At 46.5% G+C, this 17,625-nt stretch overlaps 1 protein-coding gene across 4 annotated transcripts in view; it reads left to right on the top strand.

Annotated features, from left to right (window-relative positions):
* The window catches only part of TRUB2 (TruB pseudouridine synthase family member 2), a 114,011-nt gene that overhangs the window by 92,869 nt on the left and 3,517 nt on the right, over window positions 1-17,625 (top strand). For all 4 annotated transcript variants that reach the window (XM_063933236.1, XM_063933233.1, XM_063933234.1 and 1 more), the window contains exon 6: window positions 6,197-6,278. In XM_063933236.1, coding sequence (XP_063789306.1) covers window positions 6,197-6,278 — 82 coding nt within the window. The remainder of the gene's footprint in view (window positions 1-6,196; window positions 6,279-17,625) is intronic.

Genomic DNA, 17,625 nt, shown 5'->3' with positions numbered 1-17,625 from the left:
GGACAGGGCAGAACTGCGGACTCGTCCGCATTTTCTCCCTAAGGTGGTGTCAGCATTTCATCTGAACCAGCCTATTGTAGTGCCTGCGGCTACAAGTGACTTGGAGGACTCCAAGTTACTGGACGTTGTCAGAGCATTAAAAATATATATTGCAAGGACAGCTGGAGTCAGAAAATCTGACTCGTTGTTTATATTGTATGCACCCAACAAGATGGGTGCTCCTGCGTCTAAGCAGACGATTGCTCGTTGGATCTGTAGCACAATCCAACTTGCACATTCTGTGGCAGGCCTGCCACAGCCTAAATCTGTAAAGGCCCACTCCACAAGGAAGGTGGGCTCATCTTGGGCGGCTGCCCGAGGGGTCTCGGCATTACAACTTTGCCGAGCAGCTACGTGGTCAGGGGAGAACACGTTTGTAAAATTTTACAAATTTGATACTCTGGCTAAGGAGGACCTGGAGTTCTCTCATTCGGTGCTGCAGAGTCATCCGCACTCTCCCGCCCGTTTGGGAGCTTTGGTATAATCCCCATGGTCCTTTCAGGAACCCCAGCATCCACTAGGACGATAGAGAAAATAAGATTTTACTTACCGATAAATCTATTTCTCGGAGTCCGTAGTGGATGCTGGGCGCCCATCCCAAGTGCGGATTATCTGCAATAATTGTACATAGTTATTGTTAACTAATTCGGGTTATTGTTGAAGGAAGCCATCTTTCAGAGGCTCCGCTGTTATCATACTGTTAACTGGGTTTAGATCACAAGTTGTACGGTGTGATTGGTGTGGCTGGTATGAGTCTTACCCGGGATTCAAAATCCTCCCTTATTGTGTACGCTCGTCCGGGCACAGTACCTAACTGGAGTCTGGAGGAGGGTCATAGGGGGAGGAGCCAGTGCACACCACCTGATCTGGAAAAGCTTTACTTTTTGTGCCCTGTCTCCTGCGGAGCCGCTATTCCCCATGGTCCTTTCAGGAACCCCAGCATCCACTACGGACTCCGAGAAATAGATTTATCGGTAAGTAAAATCTTATTATTGGGGCAGATTTATTAAGCTCGGTGAAGTGATAAAGTGGAAGGTGATAAAGGATCAGCCAGTCAGCTCCTAACTGTCATTTTTCAAACCCAGCCTGTGACATGGACATTAAAATCTGATTGGCTGGTACTTTATCACCTTCCACTTTATCACTTCACCGAGCTTAATAAATCTGCCCCTCCACAATGCATTTGAAATGAAACAATGGAGATGAAAATAAAGTGCAGACTTTCAGCATTAGTTCCAGGAGTTAAACAAAAATAATGTATGGAAATATTAGGGATTGCAGCCATTTTTAAACACATTTCCCTATTTCAGGAGCTCAAATGTAATTGGACAAATCATACATAATACATAAATCATAAATAAAATATACATTTTTTTTAGACTTTGTTGAGAATCCTTTGCAGGCAGTGACTGCATGATGTCTGGAACCTATGGACATCACCAAATGCTACATTTCTATGAGTCTTTCTGCCTTTAGCTTTGTCTTCAGCAAGTGAAATGCATGCTCCATTAGGTTGAGCTCAGGTGACTGACTCGCCCATTGCAGAATATTCAATTTCTTTGCCTTAAACTCCTGGGTTGTTTTCGGGGGTGGTATTCAGTATGCCGAATGACGGGATCCCGGCGCACAGTATACCGGCGCCGGGATCCTGACACCCGGCATACCGACGGCTATTCTCCCTCGTGGGGGTCCACGACCCCCCTGGAGGGAGAATAAAATAGTGTAGCGCGCCACCGTGCCCGCAGCGTGGCGAACCCGCAAGGGGCTCCTTTGCGCTCGCCCCGCTGTCGATATGCCGGCGGTCAGGCTCCCGGCGCCGGTATGCTGGTCGCCGGGAGCCCGAGCGCCGGCATACCGTACTACACCCGTTTTCGGAGTATGTTTTAGGTCATTGTCCATCTGTACTGTGAAGCAGTGTCCAATCAACTTTGCTGAATCTGAGCAGACAGTCTTCTATCTTCAGTAACATCATCATTAAACAGTAGTGACCAAGTGCCAGTGGCTGCCATGCAAGCCCAAGGTCATCACACTGCCTTCACCATATTTTATGGATGAGGTGGTAAGCTTTGGATCATGAGATATTCCAAGTCTTCTACATACTTTTTCTTCTAATCATTCTGGTACAGGTTGATCTTCGTTTCATCTGTCCAGATTAACTCCAGAGTTTTAGCCTGCTTAATTGCTTAAGATGTAACAAAGGAATAACCCAGATCTGTCAATAAAACAGCTTCTGAGTCAATTCCCCAATTACTTTTGGTCCCTTGTAAAAGAGGGGGCCATATATTAAACAGTTGAAATTCCTAAACCCTTCCTCCAATTTAGATGTGAGTACCCTCAAATTAAAGCTGATAGTCTGAACTTCAAATACATATTCAATATATAACTGTAATTTGAATATGTTTTAATAAACTATATATATATATATATATATATATATATATATATATATATATATATATATATATATAATTTTTTTTTTTTTTTTTTTTTTTTTTTTTTTTACAGGAAATCCCACTTACGTGGGAAAAGATAGCACTCTTCAGACTAAATATCCAATAAAGTCAAAAATAAATTTAATGTAAAAGGTAGTCTCACAGTTCAAATGAAGTATCAAACGATCTCCAACAATGTCCAACGTTTCGGTCCCTGACGGGGCCTTCTTCAAGGAATAAACACAGTCAATAGTGGCAGCAGTTCAATATCAATGAAGTCTTGCAGGGAAACTGGAGACACAGATGGTGCCTCACCGGCCCCTGCTAAATACCATAGTAATTGGCGCTAGCCACGCCCCCAAAATGACCGCCGGTCGTGTGAAACGCACAGCTGGACCGCATGCTTATCACCTCCACCTGGAGGTCTGCTGCGTCCAGCTGATAATGGTAGCAGTGTGGCAACATAGCGGGCCTCATCAGGGCTAGAGCCGTGCATGGGGTGCATCGTGACGCGATATCGCCATAGCAGCGGCTCCGAAACCCGGAAGCGGTCAACGTCCGTCCCTGGACCGTATTTGGAGCGCATCGCGTCACTTCCGGTGACGCGATGTGCCTAGCAACTGTAATCGAAACCAAGTCAGCTCACACTGCTCGCGTATTAGCAGTGCATGCCTGCAATCTGTGCGGGTAGTGTCAGGGGTAGGGACGGGCATGGGGTGCATCGCGTCACTTCGGGTGACGCGTCATCACCGTAGCAGCGGCTCCGATACCCGGAAGCGGTCAGTGTCCATCCATGGACCGCATTTGGAACGCATCGCGTCACTTCCGGTGACGCGATGTGCTAGGCAACTGTACTCAAAAACAACAATCAGCTCACACTGCTAGTAGCATCATACAATGTATTGATAGGGCATGCCAGCAGTCTGTGGGGATATAAGGCTGCAGTGTCAATGTTAGTTACAGGTCAATGCTGCATATCAATCAGGTGCAGCAGAATAAAGATAGTTAATAATGGTATAGCAAAGGCCGGTGAGGTCACTCAGGGGGATACATACTATATGCAGTTAGGTGCAAATACAAGGTGCTAAATAAAGTGTAATAATCAATAAAGGTATAACAGTGGATCAAAACATGCCGTGGGAAAAATTTCATTTAACAAAGTGACCATGTTATAAACACATAGTGTATGATCCTGGTACGGTAATAAATCATCCAAGCTCTATTTCAAAAAAATTGACAAGGGGTTATTTTCATTCATGCCCCTCGGGGCTATCGTGTCTAGTCTATGGATCCACATGCTCTCCTTTTGTTCAGTAGCAGGGCACGGTCTCCACCCCTGGGTGGTGGCGGTATCCAGTCAATCAGCTTAGATCGTAGGTCAGAGACCTGGTGTTTAGAAGTCCTAAAATGCCTGGCTACAGGTAAGACTGCCGAACCAGTGGCAATAGCCTGGTGTATAGATGTCCTGTGGTTTGCCATGCGATCCCTGAACCGTCTTGTGGTCAGGATGCTTTAGGTGCACTGGCTGCACAACCTGTAGGGCCATGCTTACGGGTTTGCATTTTCCGCATCCACACTCGGGTCGTCCCATAGCGATCAAATTCAGACTACACTGTGCCATGGACCATTTGATTTACATTTTGACCTGCCCGTGCGGGCTATACTACGTGGGAATGACCACAAGACGGTTCAGGGATCGCATGGCAAACCACAGGACATCTATACACCAGGCTATTGCCACTGGTTCGGCAGTCTTACCTGTAGCCAGGCATTTTATGACTTCTAAACACCAGGTCTCTGACCTACGATCTAAGCTGATTGACTGGATACCGCCACCACCCAGGGGTGGAGACCGTGCCCTGCTACTGAACAAAAGGAGAGCATGTGGATCCATAGACTAGACACGATAGCCCCGAGGGGCATGAATGAAAATAACCCCTTGTCAATTTTTTTGAAATAGAGCTTGGATGATTTATTGCCGTACCAGGATCATACACTATGTGTTTATAACATGGTCACTTTGTTAAATGAAATTTTTCCCACGGCATGTTTTGATCCACTGTTATACCTTTATTGATTATTACACTTTATTTGGCACCTTGTATTTGCACCTAACTGCATATAGTATGTATCCCCCTGAGTGACCTCACCGGCCTTTGCTATACCATTATTAACTATCTTTATTCTGCTGCACCTGATTGATATGCAGCATTGACCTGTAACTAACATTGACACTGCAGCCTTATATCCCCACAGACTGCTGGCATGCCCTATCAATACATTGTATGAAGCTACTAGCAGTGTGAGCTGATTGTTGTTTTTGAGTACAGTTGCCTAGCACATCGCGTCACCGGAAGTGACGCGATGCGTTCCAAATGCGGTCCATGGATGGACACTGACCGCTTCCGGGTATCGGAGCCGCTGCTACGGTGATGACGCGTCACCCGAAGTGACGCGATGCACCCCATGCCCGTCCCTACCCCTGACACTACCCGCACAGATTGCAGGCATGCACTGTTAATACGCGAGCAGTGTGAGCTGACTTGGTTTCGATTACAGTTGCTAGGCACATCGCGTCACCGGAAGTGACGCGATGCGCTCCAAATGCGGTCCAGGGATGGACGTTGACCGCTTCCGGGTTTCGGAGCCGCTGCTATGGTGATATCGCGTCACCGGAGGTAAAGCGATGCACCCCATGCACAGCTCTAGCCCTGATGAGGCCCGCTATGTTGCCACACTGCTACCATTATCAGCTGGACGCAGCAGACCTCCAGGTGGAGGGGATAAGCATGCGGTCCAGCTGTGCGTTTCACACGACCGGCGGCCATTTTGGGGGCGTGGCTAGCGCCAATTACTATGGTATTTAGCAGGGGCCGGTGAGGCACCATCTGTGTCTCCAGTTTCCCTGCAAGACTTCATTGATATTGAACTGCTGCCACTATTGACTGTGTTTATTCCTTGAAGAAGGCCCCGTCAGGGACCAAAACGTTGGACATTGTTGGAGATCGTTTGATACTTCATTTGAACTGTGAGACTACCTTTTACATTAAATTTATTTTTGACTGTATTGGATATTTAGTCTGGAGAGTGCTATCTTTTCTCACGTAAGTGGGATTTCCTGTATTGTACTATGGGCCCGGACTTCTTTGTGACTGGACCTTGATAGACACCCCAGCAGCTGACTTGATTATTGTGAGAGTGCAGGAACTCCTTGTGTGTGTGTGTGTGTGTGTATGTATATGTATATATATATATATATATATATATATATAATATATGCTTTATCGGCGTCCCAGCCGTCAGTATACCGACAGCTGCATCCCGGCCACCAGGATGCCAACAGCGGGTCAAGCGCTGGAAAGCTCCTTGTGGGCCCGCTGCGCTCACCACAGGTTATGTTCTCCCTCTATGGGTGTCGTGGACACCCACAGAGGGAGAATAGCCTGCGTCGCCGGGATTCTGGCGTCAGGATTTCACTGCTAGTCGGTATTCCGGCATCTCTGTTGTGATTGCTGGGATCCCGACTGGCGGTATTTTAACTGCTTCCCATATATATGGGCCTAACTGTATGTAATGAATTACTGTATTTCATTTTAGTGGTGGAAAAGTTTTTGAATTTGTTTGCAACATGCTGAATAGGTTGTTTATGCATGTTTGTTTGGTTATTTTTTATCACCTTAACTTTTATTTTACTTTTCTACCAACACTTTTGCCTTCTTTGCAAGGATTACACAGTATGTGGTGTGTTTGGCAAAGCTTCCAGTGATTTTTCAGATGCCGGGAAGATCATTGAGAAGACGACATTCGGTGAGTGGTTTTTACTCGAGACCTGCCCATTTAAATCTTCAGTATAGTAATAGTAGCTAACACTGCAAGCTTCACACTGGCTTGTGATGTCATCTAAGTCCACCAATCACTTTGCTTGACAAGTCTGTTTCAGTATCTGGCATAATAGCATTGCCTTGTCGTGGTGTCATGTGACTAGCATGAGTATTCCATACACCCCTTTATCTTTGGGTGACTGCTGTGATGAAGTCACACTTTGAACATTGTTATGCAAGAAACCTCATGCGTTGGGTACATCGTACATATAATGGTGGAAAACAGATCCGCTAAAACCAGTAATAAAACCCGACAATACTGTAAACTAATGTCAGCTGCAACATTAACCCCTTCAAGTCCAAAGTAGGTGTACGTGCGTGACGGCCTTTCATCTCCTTGATTACAGCATTAAGGAAAAACCAGTTGATCCCAAGCCCCTATGTGTCTTCTTGTTCCACCGATGGGTTACATGCTAGCTCTCTGTATGAGAGAGCATCAGAGCGAGAACTGCTGAGCGAATGTAACCTTGTAACATTAGAGTTCACAGGATAAGGGCAATGATTACTTCCAAATGTATGTGCGTGTGTATTACATTGACTGTATGGAGCATGTACCCATTACATAACTGCGTTACTTTCTCTCTCTGTATAACACAAGAGACAAGTAACAGACAAAGGTCAAGTGTTGAATGTAATGTTACACGTTTTTACAGAAAATGGGGCCATTTATAGAATCTTTGGACTCTTCCCACCAACAACATGTGTTATCTAAGAGAGCAGAGTGGCGCCCAAGATGGCTGCCTCACCTTTTGTATGCTCCTGATCATCTCCATAAAACAGCTTAAATTCACCACAACAGACCTATGAATCATCATAAATATCCAAGGACTTACCTTGAACTTGTACTACTCTACGCGGACATTTCATCAAAACCAACGGATTGCATTCCTGCGCTGAGATACACACTGGACTGAATCCTCTGCATACCTCCACTGAGAAATCCTTCAGTTTAGCAGCTGCTGTACTCTGCATTGGACATTACCCAGATAAGGTACTGTGGATTACAACCTATCTTTGGCTACATCCAGCCCCTCACTTAGACATCATCCACCTCTGTTCTCTGAGCAACAAATAACTGACTTATTGCATTAATCTACTAATATCAGTACATTCAGGCTCTGAATTGCTGAAGGCTCACTGTTTAAAATCAGGATCCATTTCCAGGACACATTATCACTACCCCCACAAAAAAATCTACTTCAAAGGCCTCTCACACTGAGACTTTTCACACCTACACAGTAGGAATTGGCTTCTAACACCTTTCCAAAAGGCTGCCTATCCTAGGATAATTGACTAAATCAGCAGTTATTTTATTTATTACTTGCTTCAAATATACACAATAGGTTATTGCAATAACTTTGTTCATAATCCAATTATCATATTGAATCACATACCGAATTGGGGGAAAACAAAACACAAAAAGGAAAAAACACAAACAAAAAAAACCCCCCACTGCTTTCTCTCCCTCTCTCATCATCATATGCAGCTCAAATTTATAGTAATCTGTCATTGATGACCAAATGTATACGTATTGCTCCAGCTTCATTCTTTCACTCCGCCCACCACGTTCTGCAGTTCCTATCACACCATCACAGGCTTCTATTCTCCAATCCCTTGGCATTTTAAAAAGAAAACACAGGCGCATTCGTGGGAAGCGAGCAGGCCGGAAATGTATTTCCCCCGGTAACCATCTAAGTCCTTTGCCCACCTGCTCACCCCCATACTCAAAGAACAATCAAATAGAAGTGATACCCAAAAGACGGCCCTGTGTTTGGAAGGACAGAACTGTCAACTCTCACTTTGTGACCCCCATACCCAGAGCTCCTGCACTTAGCATAAAGAAAACTGAAGGCCCTCTGGTATGCCCAATCAGGTCAGTCCTTTGTAATGCCAGATCTATAAGAAACAAGACTGCAACAATTGCTGACCTTATTGAATCTGCAGATCTAGCCTGTATTACAGAGACCTGGCTAGATGAAAATGCAGCACCTATATTGGAGGCTGCAGTACCAACAAACTACTGTCATCCACAACCCAAGACTGGACCGCAGGGGTGGCGGGGTGGCTATCTGCTTCAAAAAAGAACTTAAACTTAGGGTCCACCCTATTGAAACTACTCGCTCATTTGAGTGCATTGCTGCCCGGAGTTCGACAGGATTAGGTTTCAGAGTACTTCTCATTTACCGGCCACCTGGAGATGGAAAGATATTTCTGCAAGAAATTGCAGACACTGTCGCTGGCCTGGTTCTGGAACATCAAAGATGGCTCATCCTCGGGGATTTCAATGCATGGGTGGATGATGAGCTCTCACGCCTTGGCCAAGACCTCCTGTGCACAATGAATGGTCTGGGCTTCACACAGGTCATTCCCTCTGCCACACATAAAAGTGGTCACACTCTGGACCTTGTCTTTCAGATTGGATTAGAAGTCACTGACCTAAAAATAAACCCAGTCATCTGGTCAGACCACTACTCCCTCTGGTTCTCAGTTGCAACCCCTCAATTAAGATCTCTGCCCGTGGAGTTGACCAGGTATCGTCCGAGGAGGGGTATGACTCCCCAGGCTCTTGCAGCAAATCTGGATCTCTCTGCTATACTGGGTGCCTGTGAAGATCCCTGTTCCCTAGTCCGTTATTATAATAGTGAAGTTATGGCTGCAATTGATATTATCGCCCCTGTGCGTTTAAGACCTCGTAAACCACAACGTCAAGCTCCATGGTTCGACAACAGTGTTAGTGAGCTCAAGAAAAGGGGGCGTAGACTGGAAAGACGATGGAGGAAGACTAATCTAGTGGATGACAAAATAAAACTAATAAAGCATAACGTAGAATATCAATCAACAATCACTCGTAAGAAAGCACAGTTCCTGTCAAATGAGATCACAGCAGCAAACAATAGGCCAGCTCAACTTTTCCGCACAGTGGAAATGCTTTGCAAGCCAGCATGCCTGCAGACTGATGAGACCCTCTCCCAGGCAAGATGCAACGAGTTTGCAAACTTCTTTGCAGATAAAATATCCACCATCCGGGCTGGAATCTCCACAGTGACATCAAAGGAGTGCCAAACTACAAAACCTGCCAATATAAGCTACCTGCCTTCATGGACCAGCTTTGATCCAGTGGATGTAAAGGACACTGCTGAAATTGCTCGGATTTTACGTCCCACCACCTGTGATCTGGACCCAGCCTCAACCAAGCTTCTAATAGGTTGTATGGATATAATTGGTCCTGTCTTTACAAAAATTGTTCAATGCTCTTTGCAGACAGGCACTTTTCCTGGACCCCTAAAGGAAGCAATTGTTAGACCGCTTCTTAAAAAACCTAATTTAGATCCCGACTGCATGACCAACTACAGACCGGTATCAAACCTTCCTTTCCTAGGAAAGGTTATTGAGAAAGTCGTTGCAAATCAACTGGAAACCCGCCTGACAACCCATGATATTTATGATCCATTTCAATCAGGATTCAGGAGAAGACATAGCACTGAAACAGCCCTGGTGTGTGTGTTAAATGATCTTCTGATGGCAAAAGACAGAGGTGACTGTTCAATATTAATCCTTCTGGATCTCTCGGCAGCATTTGATACCGTGGACCATGGGCTTCTGTTTGAGCGACTGATACATTTCTGTGGTCTGGATGGCACAGTCCTAAACTGGTTCAAATCATTTCTCACAGGCAGGTCACAGAGAGTATCATCTGGATTATACTCATCACCACCAGTGCCATTGCCATGTGGTGTCCCACAAGGTTCTATACTATCCCCCATGCTTTTTGCAGTATACATGCTCCCATTGGGTGAAATAATCAGGCGCCATGGCCTGGTCTACCACTGCTATGCAGATGATACACAACTGTACTTGTCCTTTGCTCCGGGCATTGATAACCCAATAGCAACCCTAAATGGCTGTCTAGCTGAACTACAGGAGTGGATGAGCGCCAGTTGGCTGCGACTGAACCCGGACAAAACAGAGGTCCTTATGATACGACCGCAACATCAAAGGACAAGACTGCAGCATAGCCAACCAACTGGACTTACACTCGGGGATTCAGAATTACAGACCAGTGATCGTGTGCGGAATCTTGGCGTTGTCCTGGATGGTGGCTTGACACTTAAACATCAGATATCAGCCACAATCAAATCCTCATTCTTTCACCTGAGGAACATAGCCAGAATCAAGCACTTAATTCCCTCAGATGATATGCCAAAAGTCATACATGCATTTGTATCATCTCGATTAGACTACTGTAATGCCCTCTACCTTGGTCTACCAGCAAAAGAATTGCAGCGCTTACAGCTGGTGCAAAACACAGCTGCCAGGCTATTAACCAACCAGCCCCGTTCTAGCCACATAACACCCATCCTCTACTCCCTTCACTGGCTGCCTGTACGATGGCGAATCATCTTCAAGATTGGAATACTGAGTTTCAAAGCATTACATGACCAAGGTACCTGAAACAGCTTCTGACCCCATACTGCCCCACTCGATTACTGCGATCTGTAGATGAAGGACTTTTAGCAGTACCTAGAATCTACCGTAATTCATCTGGGGGTCGAGCTTTTAGTCATGCGGCTCCGACTCTATGGAACTCACTTCCCCGCACAGTGCGAGAGGCCCCAACTATAGAATCCTTCAAATGTAGACTCAAGACTTTTCTGTTTACTCAAGCATTTCCATAATGTCCCTTTTAGTATCTTCATGCTTCTGTATTTTATGAAAATGTACTTCATTATTTTCTGTACTATATTATGCTATGTATCTGTTAAGCGCATTGAGTCCTATTGGAGAAAGAGCGCTATATAAATAAAATTATTATTATTATTATCTTTATTTGATTCAACAAAATGGCTCTTATTGCGTCGCATTGCCAATGACCCTTGACCATATTTGTTTAACCTTTTAATGCTTGTCTACATACATGTATCGTGAGTCCTGTTATATTTTTTGTTCTCATTCTGTCGTATGCCCGTCACAAAAAAAGTTTTTTTATGTCTTTTGCAGACACTAACTTCGTACCCTGTGTCCCTCCCTCCCTTCCTTTTCCAGATTCGTCCCTCTTGCTCCTTCTTTGTTTGTATTCTCTATTTTACTGTTATATTTTATATGCCATTTGTGCCGGTCCATTACGTTACTTAACTGAAGGTCGAAATCTTGGCTTTGTTCTTTACCATTCTTACCATAAGCCTACTCTAATACGGGATCCTTCTGTCCATTATATTGTATTTTCTCTAGTACGGGACAGCATGTTATGTTTATATCTCCCTACTGTTTTGCTTGGATGTTTCCCTTATCCCTTTTCTGACACTGCACAAATGTTTGTATCTTTCTTTGCTTTATTGTGAAAACTCAATAAATATATTTCTCTTACGTCCTAGAGGATGCTGGGGACTCCGTAAGGACCATGGGGTATAGACGGGCTCCACAGGAGACATGTGCACCTAAAAGAACTTTCTAGTATGGTGTGCACTGGCTCCTCCCTCTATGCCCCTCCTCCAGACCTCAGTTAGATCTTGTGCCCAGAGGAGATAGGGTGCATTACAGTGAGCTCTCCTGAGTTTTCTGTAAAAATAATTTTGTTAGGTTTTTTATTTTCAGGGAGCTCTGCTGGCAACAGACTCCCTGCATCGTGGGACTGAGGGGAGAGAAGCAGACCTACTTCTTAAGAGTTAAGGGCTCTGCTTCTTAGGCTACTGGACACCATTAGCTCCAGAGGGAGTCGGAACACAGGTCTCACCCTGGGGTTCGTCCCGGAGCCGCGCCGCCATCCTTCTCACAGATGCCGGAAAAAAGAAGCCGGGTGAGTATGACAGATCATAAGAAGACGTCAGGCGGCAGAAGACTTCAGATCTTCATGAGGTAAGCGCGCAGCAGGTAGCTGCGCGCCATTGCTCCCACATTTACACACATTGCACTGATGGGTGCAGGGCGCAGGGGGGGGCTCCCTGGGCAGTAATAAACCTCATTTTTTGGCAAGAAGCATGTAGTTAGGCTGCGGGACAGTAAACTACGAATCCCTGCCATTTTTTTTTCAAAATCTCGAGCGGGACCGAAGCTTGCCGTGCGAGGGGGCGGAGCTTGATCCCTCAGCACTAACCAGCGCCATTTTCTCCACAGAGGCTGCAGAGAACGCTGGCTCCCCGGACTCTCCCCTGCTGAGCATCAGAGGGCTGAAAATAAGAGAGGGGGGCACATATTTAAGGCGCAGTGAGTGGGGAAATCTGTATACATTTATATGTAAAAGCGCTATCTGGGTTTTTTTTCCCTGGGTCAGTTGGCGCTGGTGTGTGCTGGCATACTCTCTCTCTGTCTCTCCAAAGGGCCTTCTTTAGGGAATTGTCCCCTAATAGTTATATCCCAGTGTGTGTGGGGTGTCGGTACGTGTGTCGGCATGTCTGAAACGGAAGGCTTATCCAAAGAGGAGGTGGAACAGATGAGTGGTGTGTCTCAGTCGGCGGTGCCGACTCAGGATTGGATGGATATGTGGCATATGTTAAATGCTAGTGTAGCTTCACTGCATAAAAGACTGGACAAAGCAGAGTCCAGAGCGTCGGCAGGTAATCAATCTACAGATTGTACCGACTCACAGGACCCGTCGGGGTCTCAGAAACGTCCCTTCTCACAAATAAGGGACACAGATACCGACACGAACTCTGATTCCATTGTCGACTATGATGAAGCAAAGTTGCACCCCAGGGTGACAAAAAGTATTCAGTGCATGATTATTGCAATTAAAGATGTGTTACATATCATTGATGAGCCCTCGGTGCCCGACACGAGGATACACATGTTTAAGGGAAAGAAACAGGTTATAAACTTTCCTCCTTCCCATGAAATTAATGAGTTATGTGAAAAAGCTTGGGAAACTCCAGAGAAGAAACTGCAGATTCCCAAAAGGGTTCTTATGGCGTACCCTTTCCCTACACAGGACAGGGTACGTTGGGAATCCTCTCCCACAGTGGACAAAGCCTTAACACGCCTTTCCAAGAAGGTGGCGCTACCGTCCCCTGACACAGCGGCCCTCAAGGATCCTGCGGACCGCAGGCAAGAGACTACACTAAAGTCTATCTACACTCATACTGGTACTTTGCTTAGACCGGCAATTGCGTCGGCATGGGTATGTAGTGCAGTAGCAGCTTGGACAGATACACTGTCAGCTGACCTTGATACCCTAGATAGGGATACAATTTTGTTAACATTAGCTCATATTAAGGACGCAGTCTTATATATGAGGGACGCTCAAAGAGACATTGGTTTACTGGGTTCAAGAGCCAATGCTATGGCTATTTCGGCAAGAAGAGCCTTGTGGATCCGCCAATGGACGTGGGATGCAGACTCAAAAAGGCATATGGAGGTTTTGCCTTACAAAGGTGATGTATTGTTTGGGGACGGCCTCGCGGACCTGATCACTACAGCTACCGCGGATAAGTCGACCTTTTTACCTTTTGTTCCCCAACAGCAAAAGAAACCCCCACAATATCAGATGCAGTCCTTTCGGTCACATAGATCCAGAAGAGGTCGGGGCTCCTCTTTCCTCGCCAGAGGTAAGGGTAGAGGCAGGAGGACACCTGCTGCGGCTGGTTCCCAAGAGCAGAAGTCCTCCCCGGCTTCCGCTAAGTCCACCGCATGACGCTGGGGCTCCCCTGCGGGAGTCCGCTCAGGTGGGGACACGCCTTTGACTATTCAGCCAAGTCTGGGTTCAGTCAGACGTGGACCCTTGGGTGATAGAAATAGTCTCCCAGAGCTACAAGCTGGAATTCGAAGAGGTGCCCCCACGCCGATTTTTCAAGTCGGCCTTACCAGCTTCTACTCCAGAGCGGGAAGTAGTGCTAGCTGCAATTCAAACGCTGTGTCAACAGCGAGTGATTATCAGGGTTCCCCTGAGCCAACAGGGAAAAGGGAATACCCTTTTCCCTGTTGGCTCAGGGGAACCCTGATAATCACTCGCTGTTGACAACCCTATTTGTGGTCCCGAAGCCGGATGGTTCGGTCAGGCTCATTTTAAACCTAAAATCCCTAAACCTGTAGCTGAAAAGATTCAAATTCAAGATGGAATCGCTCCGAGCGGTGATAGCCTGCCTGGAAGGGGGGGGGGATTTTATGGTGTCACTGGACATAAAGGATGCTTACCTTCATATCCCCATATATCCCTCTCATCAGGAGTACCTGAGATTCGCGGTACACGATTGTCATTACCAATTTCAGACATTGCCGTTTGGGCTGTCCACGACCCCGAGGATTTTCACCAAGATAATGGCGGAAATGATGGTGATCCTGCGCAAGCGAGGAGTCACAATTATCCCATACTTGGACGATCTCCTGATAAAAGCGAGATCAAGAGAGCAATTACTGGAGAACGTGTCACTCTCTCAGAGAGTGCTTCAGCAACATGGGTGGATTCTCAATCTACCAAAGTCACAGTTGGTTCCGACAACTCGACTAGCCTTCCTTGGCATGATACTGGACACGGAGCAAAAGAAAGTTTTCCTCCCGTTGGAAAAAGTCCAGGACCCCCAGAACATGGTCCGAGAACTACTGAAGCCGAAAAAAGTGTCAGCTCATCAATGCACTCGGGTTCTGGGGAAAATGGTGGCAACTTACGAGGCCATTCCCTTCGGCAGGTTCCATGCAAGGACGTTTCAATGGGATCTTCTGGACAAATGGTCCGGGTCCCATCTACAATTACATAAAAAAATAACAGTGTCCCCCAGGGCCAGGGTGTCTCTTCTATGGTGGCTGCAAAGTGCTCACCTTCTAGAGGGTCGCAGGTTCGGCATTCAGGACTGGATCCTGGTAACCACGGACGCGAGCCTCCGAGGATGGGGAGCAGTCACCCAAGAAAGAAATTTTCAGGGACTATGGTCAGACAAGGAGTCCTGTCTACACATCAACGTGTTGGAGCTAAGGGCCATATACAACTGCCTTCGACAAGCGGAGATTCTTCTTCGCAACCTACCGGTTCTGATTCAATCAGACAATGTCACAGCAGTAGCTCATGTGAACCGCCAAGGCGGGACAAGAAGCAGAGTCGCGATGGCGGAAGCCACCAGGATTCTTCGCTGGGCGGAAAATCACGTAAGCGCTCTGTCAGCTGTCTTCATTCCGGGAGTGGACAACTGGGAAGCAGACTTCCTCAGCAGACACGATCTCCATCCAGGAGAGTGGGGACTTCATCAAGAAGTCTTTGCAGAAATAATGGATCTCTGGGGAGTTCCTCAAATAGACATGATGGCGTCACGCCTCAACAAGAAGCTTCGGAAGTATTGTGCCAGGTCCCGGGACCCTCAGGCAATAGCAGTAGACGCTCTGGTAACACCATGGGTATTCCAGTCGGTCTACGTGTTTCCTCCTCTTCCTCTCATCACAAAAGTGTTGAGGATCATAAATCGAAAAAGAGTACAAACAATACTCATTGTTCCAGACTGGCCTCGAAGGGCCTGGTACTCAGATCTTCAGGAGATGCTCACGGAAGATCCCTGGCCTCTTCCTCTAAGGGAAGACCTGTTACAGCAGGGGCCCTGCATGTTCAAAGACTTACCGCGGTTACGTTTTACGGCATGGCGGTTGAACGCCGGATCCTAGCGGAGAAGGGTATTCTGGAGAAGGTCATACCTTCTCTAATAAAGGCTAGGAAGGAGGTGACTGCGAAACATTATCACCGTATCTGGCGGAAATATGTCTCTTGGTGTGAAACCAAGAATGCTCCTACGGAAGATTTCCATCTGGGTCGTTTTCTCCACTTCCTACAGACAGGAGTGGATATGGGCCTAAAGTTAGGCTCTGTTAAAGTACAGATTTCGGCCTTGTCAATATTCTTTCAGAAGGAATTGGCTTCTCTTCCAGAAGTCCAGACTTTTGTAAAAGGAGTACTACACATCCAGCCTCCTTTTGTGCCCCCAGTGGCACCATGGGACCTGAACATGGTGTTGCAGTTCCGTAAATCACACTGGTTTGAACCCTGTAAAACGGTGGAGTTGAAATTTCTCACCTGGAAGGTGGTCATGTTGTTGGCCTTGGCATCTGCGAGGCGTGTGTCAGAATTGGCGGCCTTGTCTTACAAGAGCCCTTACTCGATTTTTCACGTAGATAGAGCGGAATTGAGGACTCGTCCTCAATTTTTACCTAAGGTGGTGTCTTCATTTCATATGAACCAACCTATTGTGGTGCCTGTGGCTACGAGTGACTTTGAGGATTCCATGTCCCTGGATATAGTCAGGGCCTTAAAGATTTATGTAGCCAGGACGGCTAGAATTAGGAAAACAGATGCATTGTTTGTCCTGTATGCTGCCAACATGATTGGCGCACCTGCTTCGAAGCAGACTATTGCTCGCTGGATCTATAACACGATTCAGCAGGCTTATGTTACGGCTGGATTGCCGTTACCGCATTCAGAAAAGGCCCATTCCACTAGGAAGGTGGGCTCTTCTTGGGCGGCTGCCCGGGGCGTCTCGGCATTACAGCTTTGCCGAGCAGCAACTTGGTCGGGGTCAAACACTTTTGCAAAATTCTACAAGTTTGAGACCCTGGCTGATGAGGACCTAGCATTTGCTCAGTCGGTGCTGCAGAGTCATCCGCACTCTCCAGCCCGATTGGGAGCTTTGGTATAAACCCCATGGTCCTTACGGAGTCCCCAGCATCCTCTAGGATGTAAGAGAAAATAAGATTTTAAACCTACCGGTAAATCTTTTTCTCCTAGTCCGTAGAGGATGCTGGGCGCCCGTCCCAGTGCGGAAAATCTGCAAGACTTGTATATAGTTATTGCTTACATAAGGGTTATGTTACAGTTAGAATCGGTCTTGGACCGGTACTGTTGTTTGTTCATACTGTTAACTGGTTATGTGTATTCCAGGTTATATGGTATGATTGGTGTGGGCTGGTATGAATCTTGCCCTTAGATTAACAAAATCCTTTCCTCGTATTGTCCATCTCCTCTGGGCACAGTTCTCTAACTGAGGTCTGGAGGAGGGGCATAGAGGGAGGAGCCAGTGCACACCATACTAGAAAGTTCTTTTAGGTGCCCATGTCTCCTGCGGAGCCCGTCTATACCCCATGGTCCTTACGGAGTCCCCAGCATCCTCTACGGACTAGGAGAAAAAGATTTACCGGTATGTTTAAAATCTTATTTTTCAAACAAAAACAAAAACCTAGACAAAGGCCAACTGCAGTAGTGAATTTGCTGCCCCTGGGGTGGAGGTGGTAATTCTTCATTGAGGACCAATGGACATGGGAGTGGGGGTAATGCACGTGAGGGATCTATTGCTACTGAGGATGATGACCTA

Source organism: Pseudophryne corroboree, chromosome 7 (genome assembly GCF_028390025.1).
Source record: "Pseudophryne corroboree isolate aPseCor3 chromosome 7, aPseCor3.hap2, whole genome shotgun sequence".
NCBI classification, from domain to species: Eukaryota; Metazoa; Chordata; class Amphibia; order Anura; family Myobatrachidae; genus Pseudophryne; species Pseudophryne corroboree.
The sequence above is the reverse complement of the archived record's forward strand: the minus strand, read 5'-3'. Positions and strand labels throughout refer to the sequence as shown.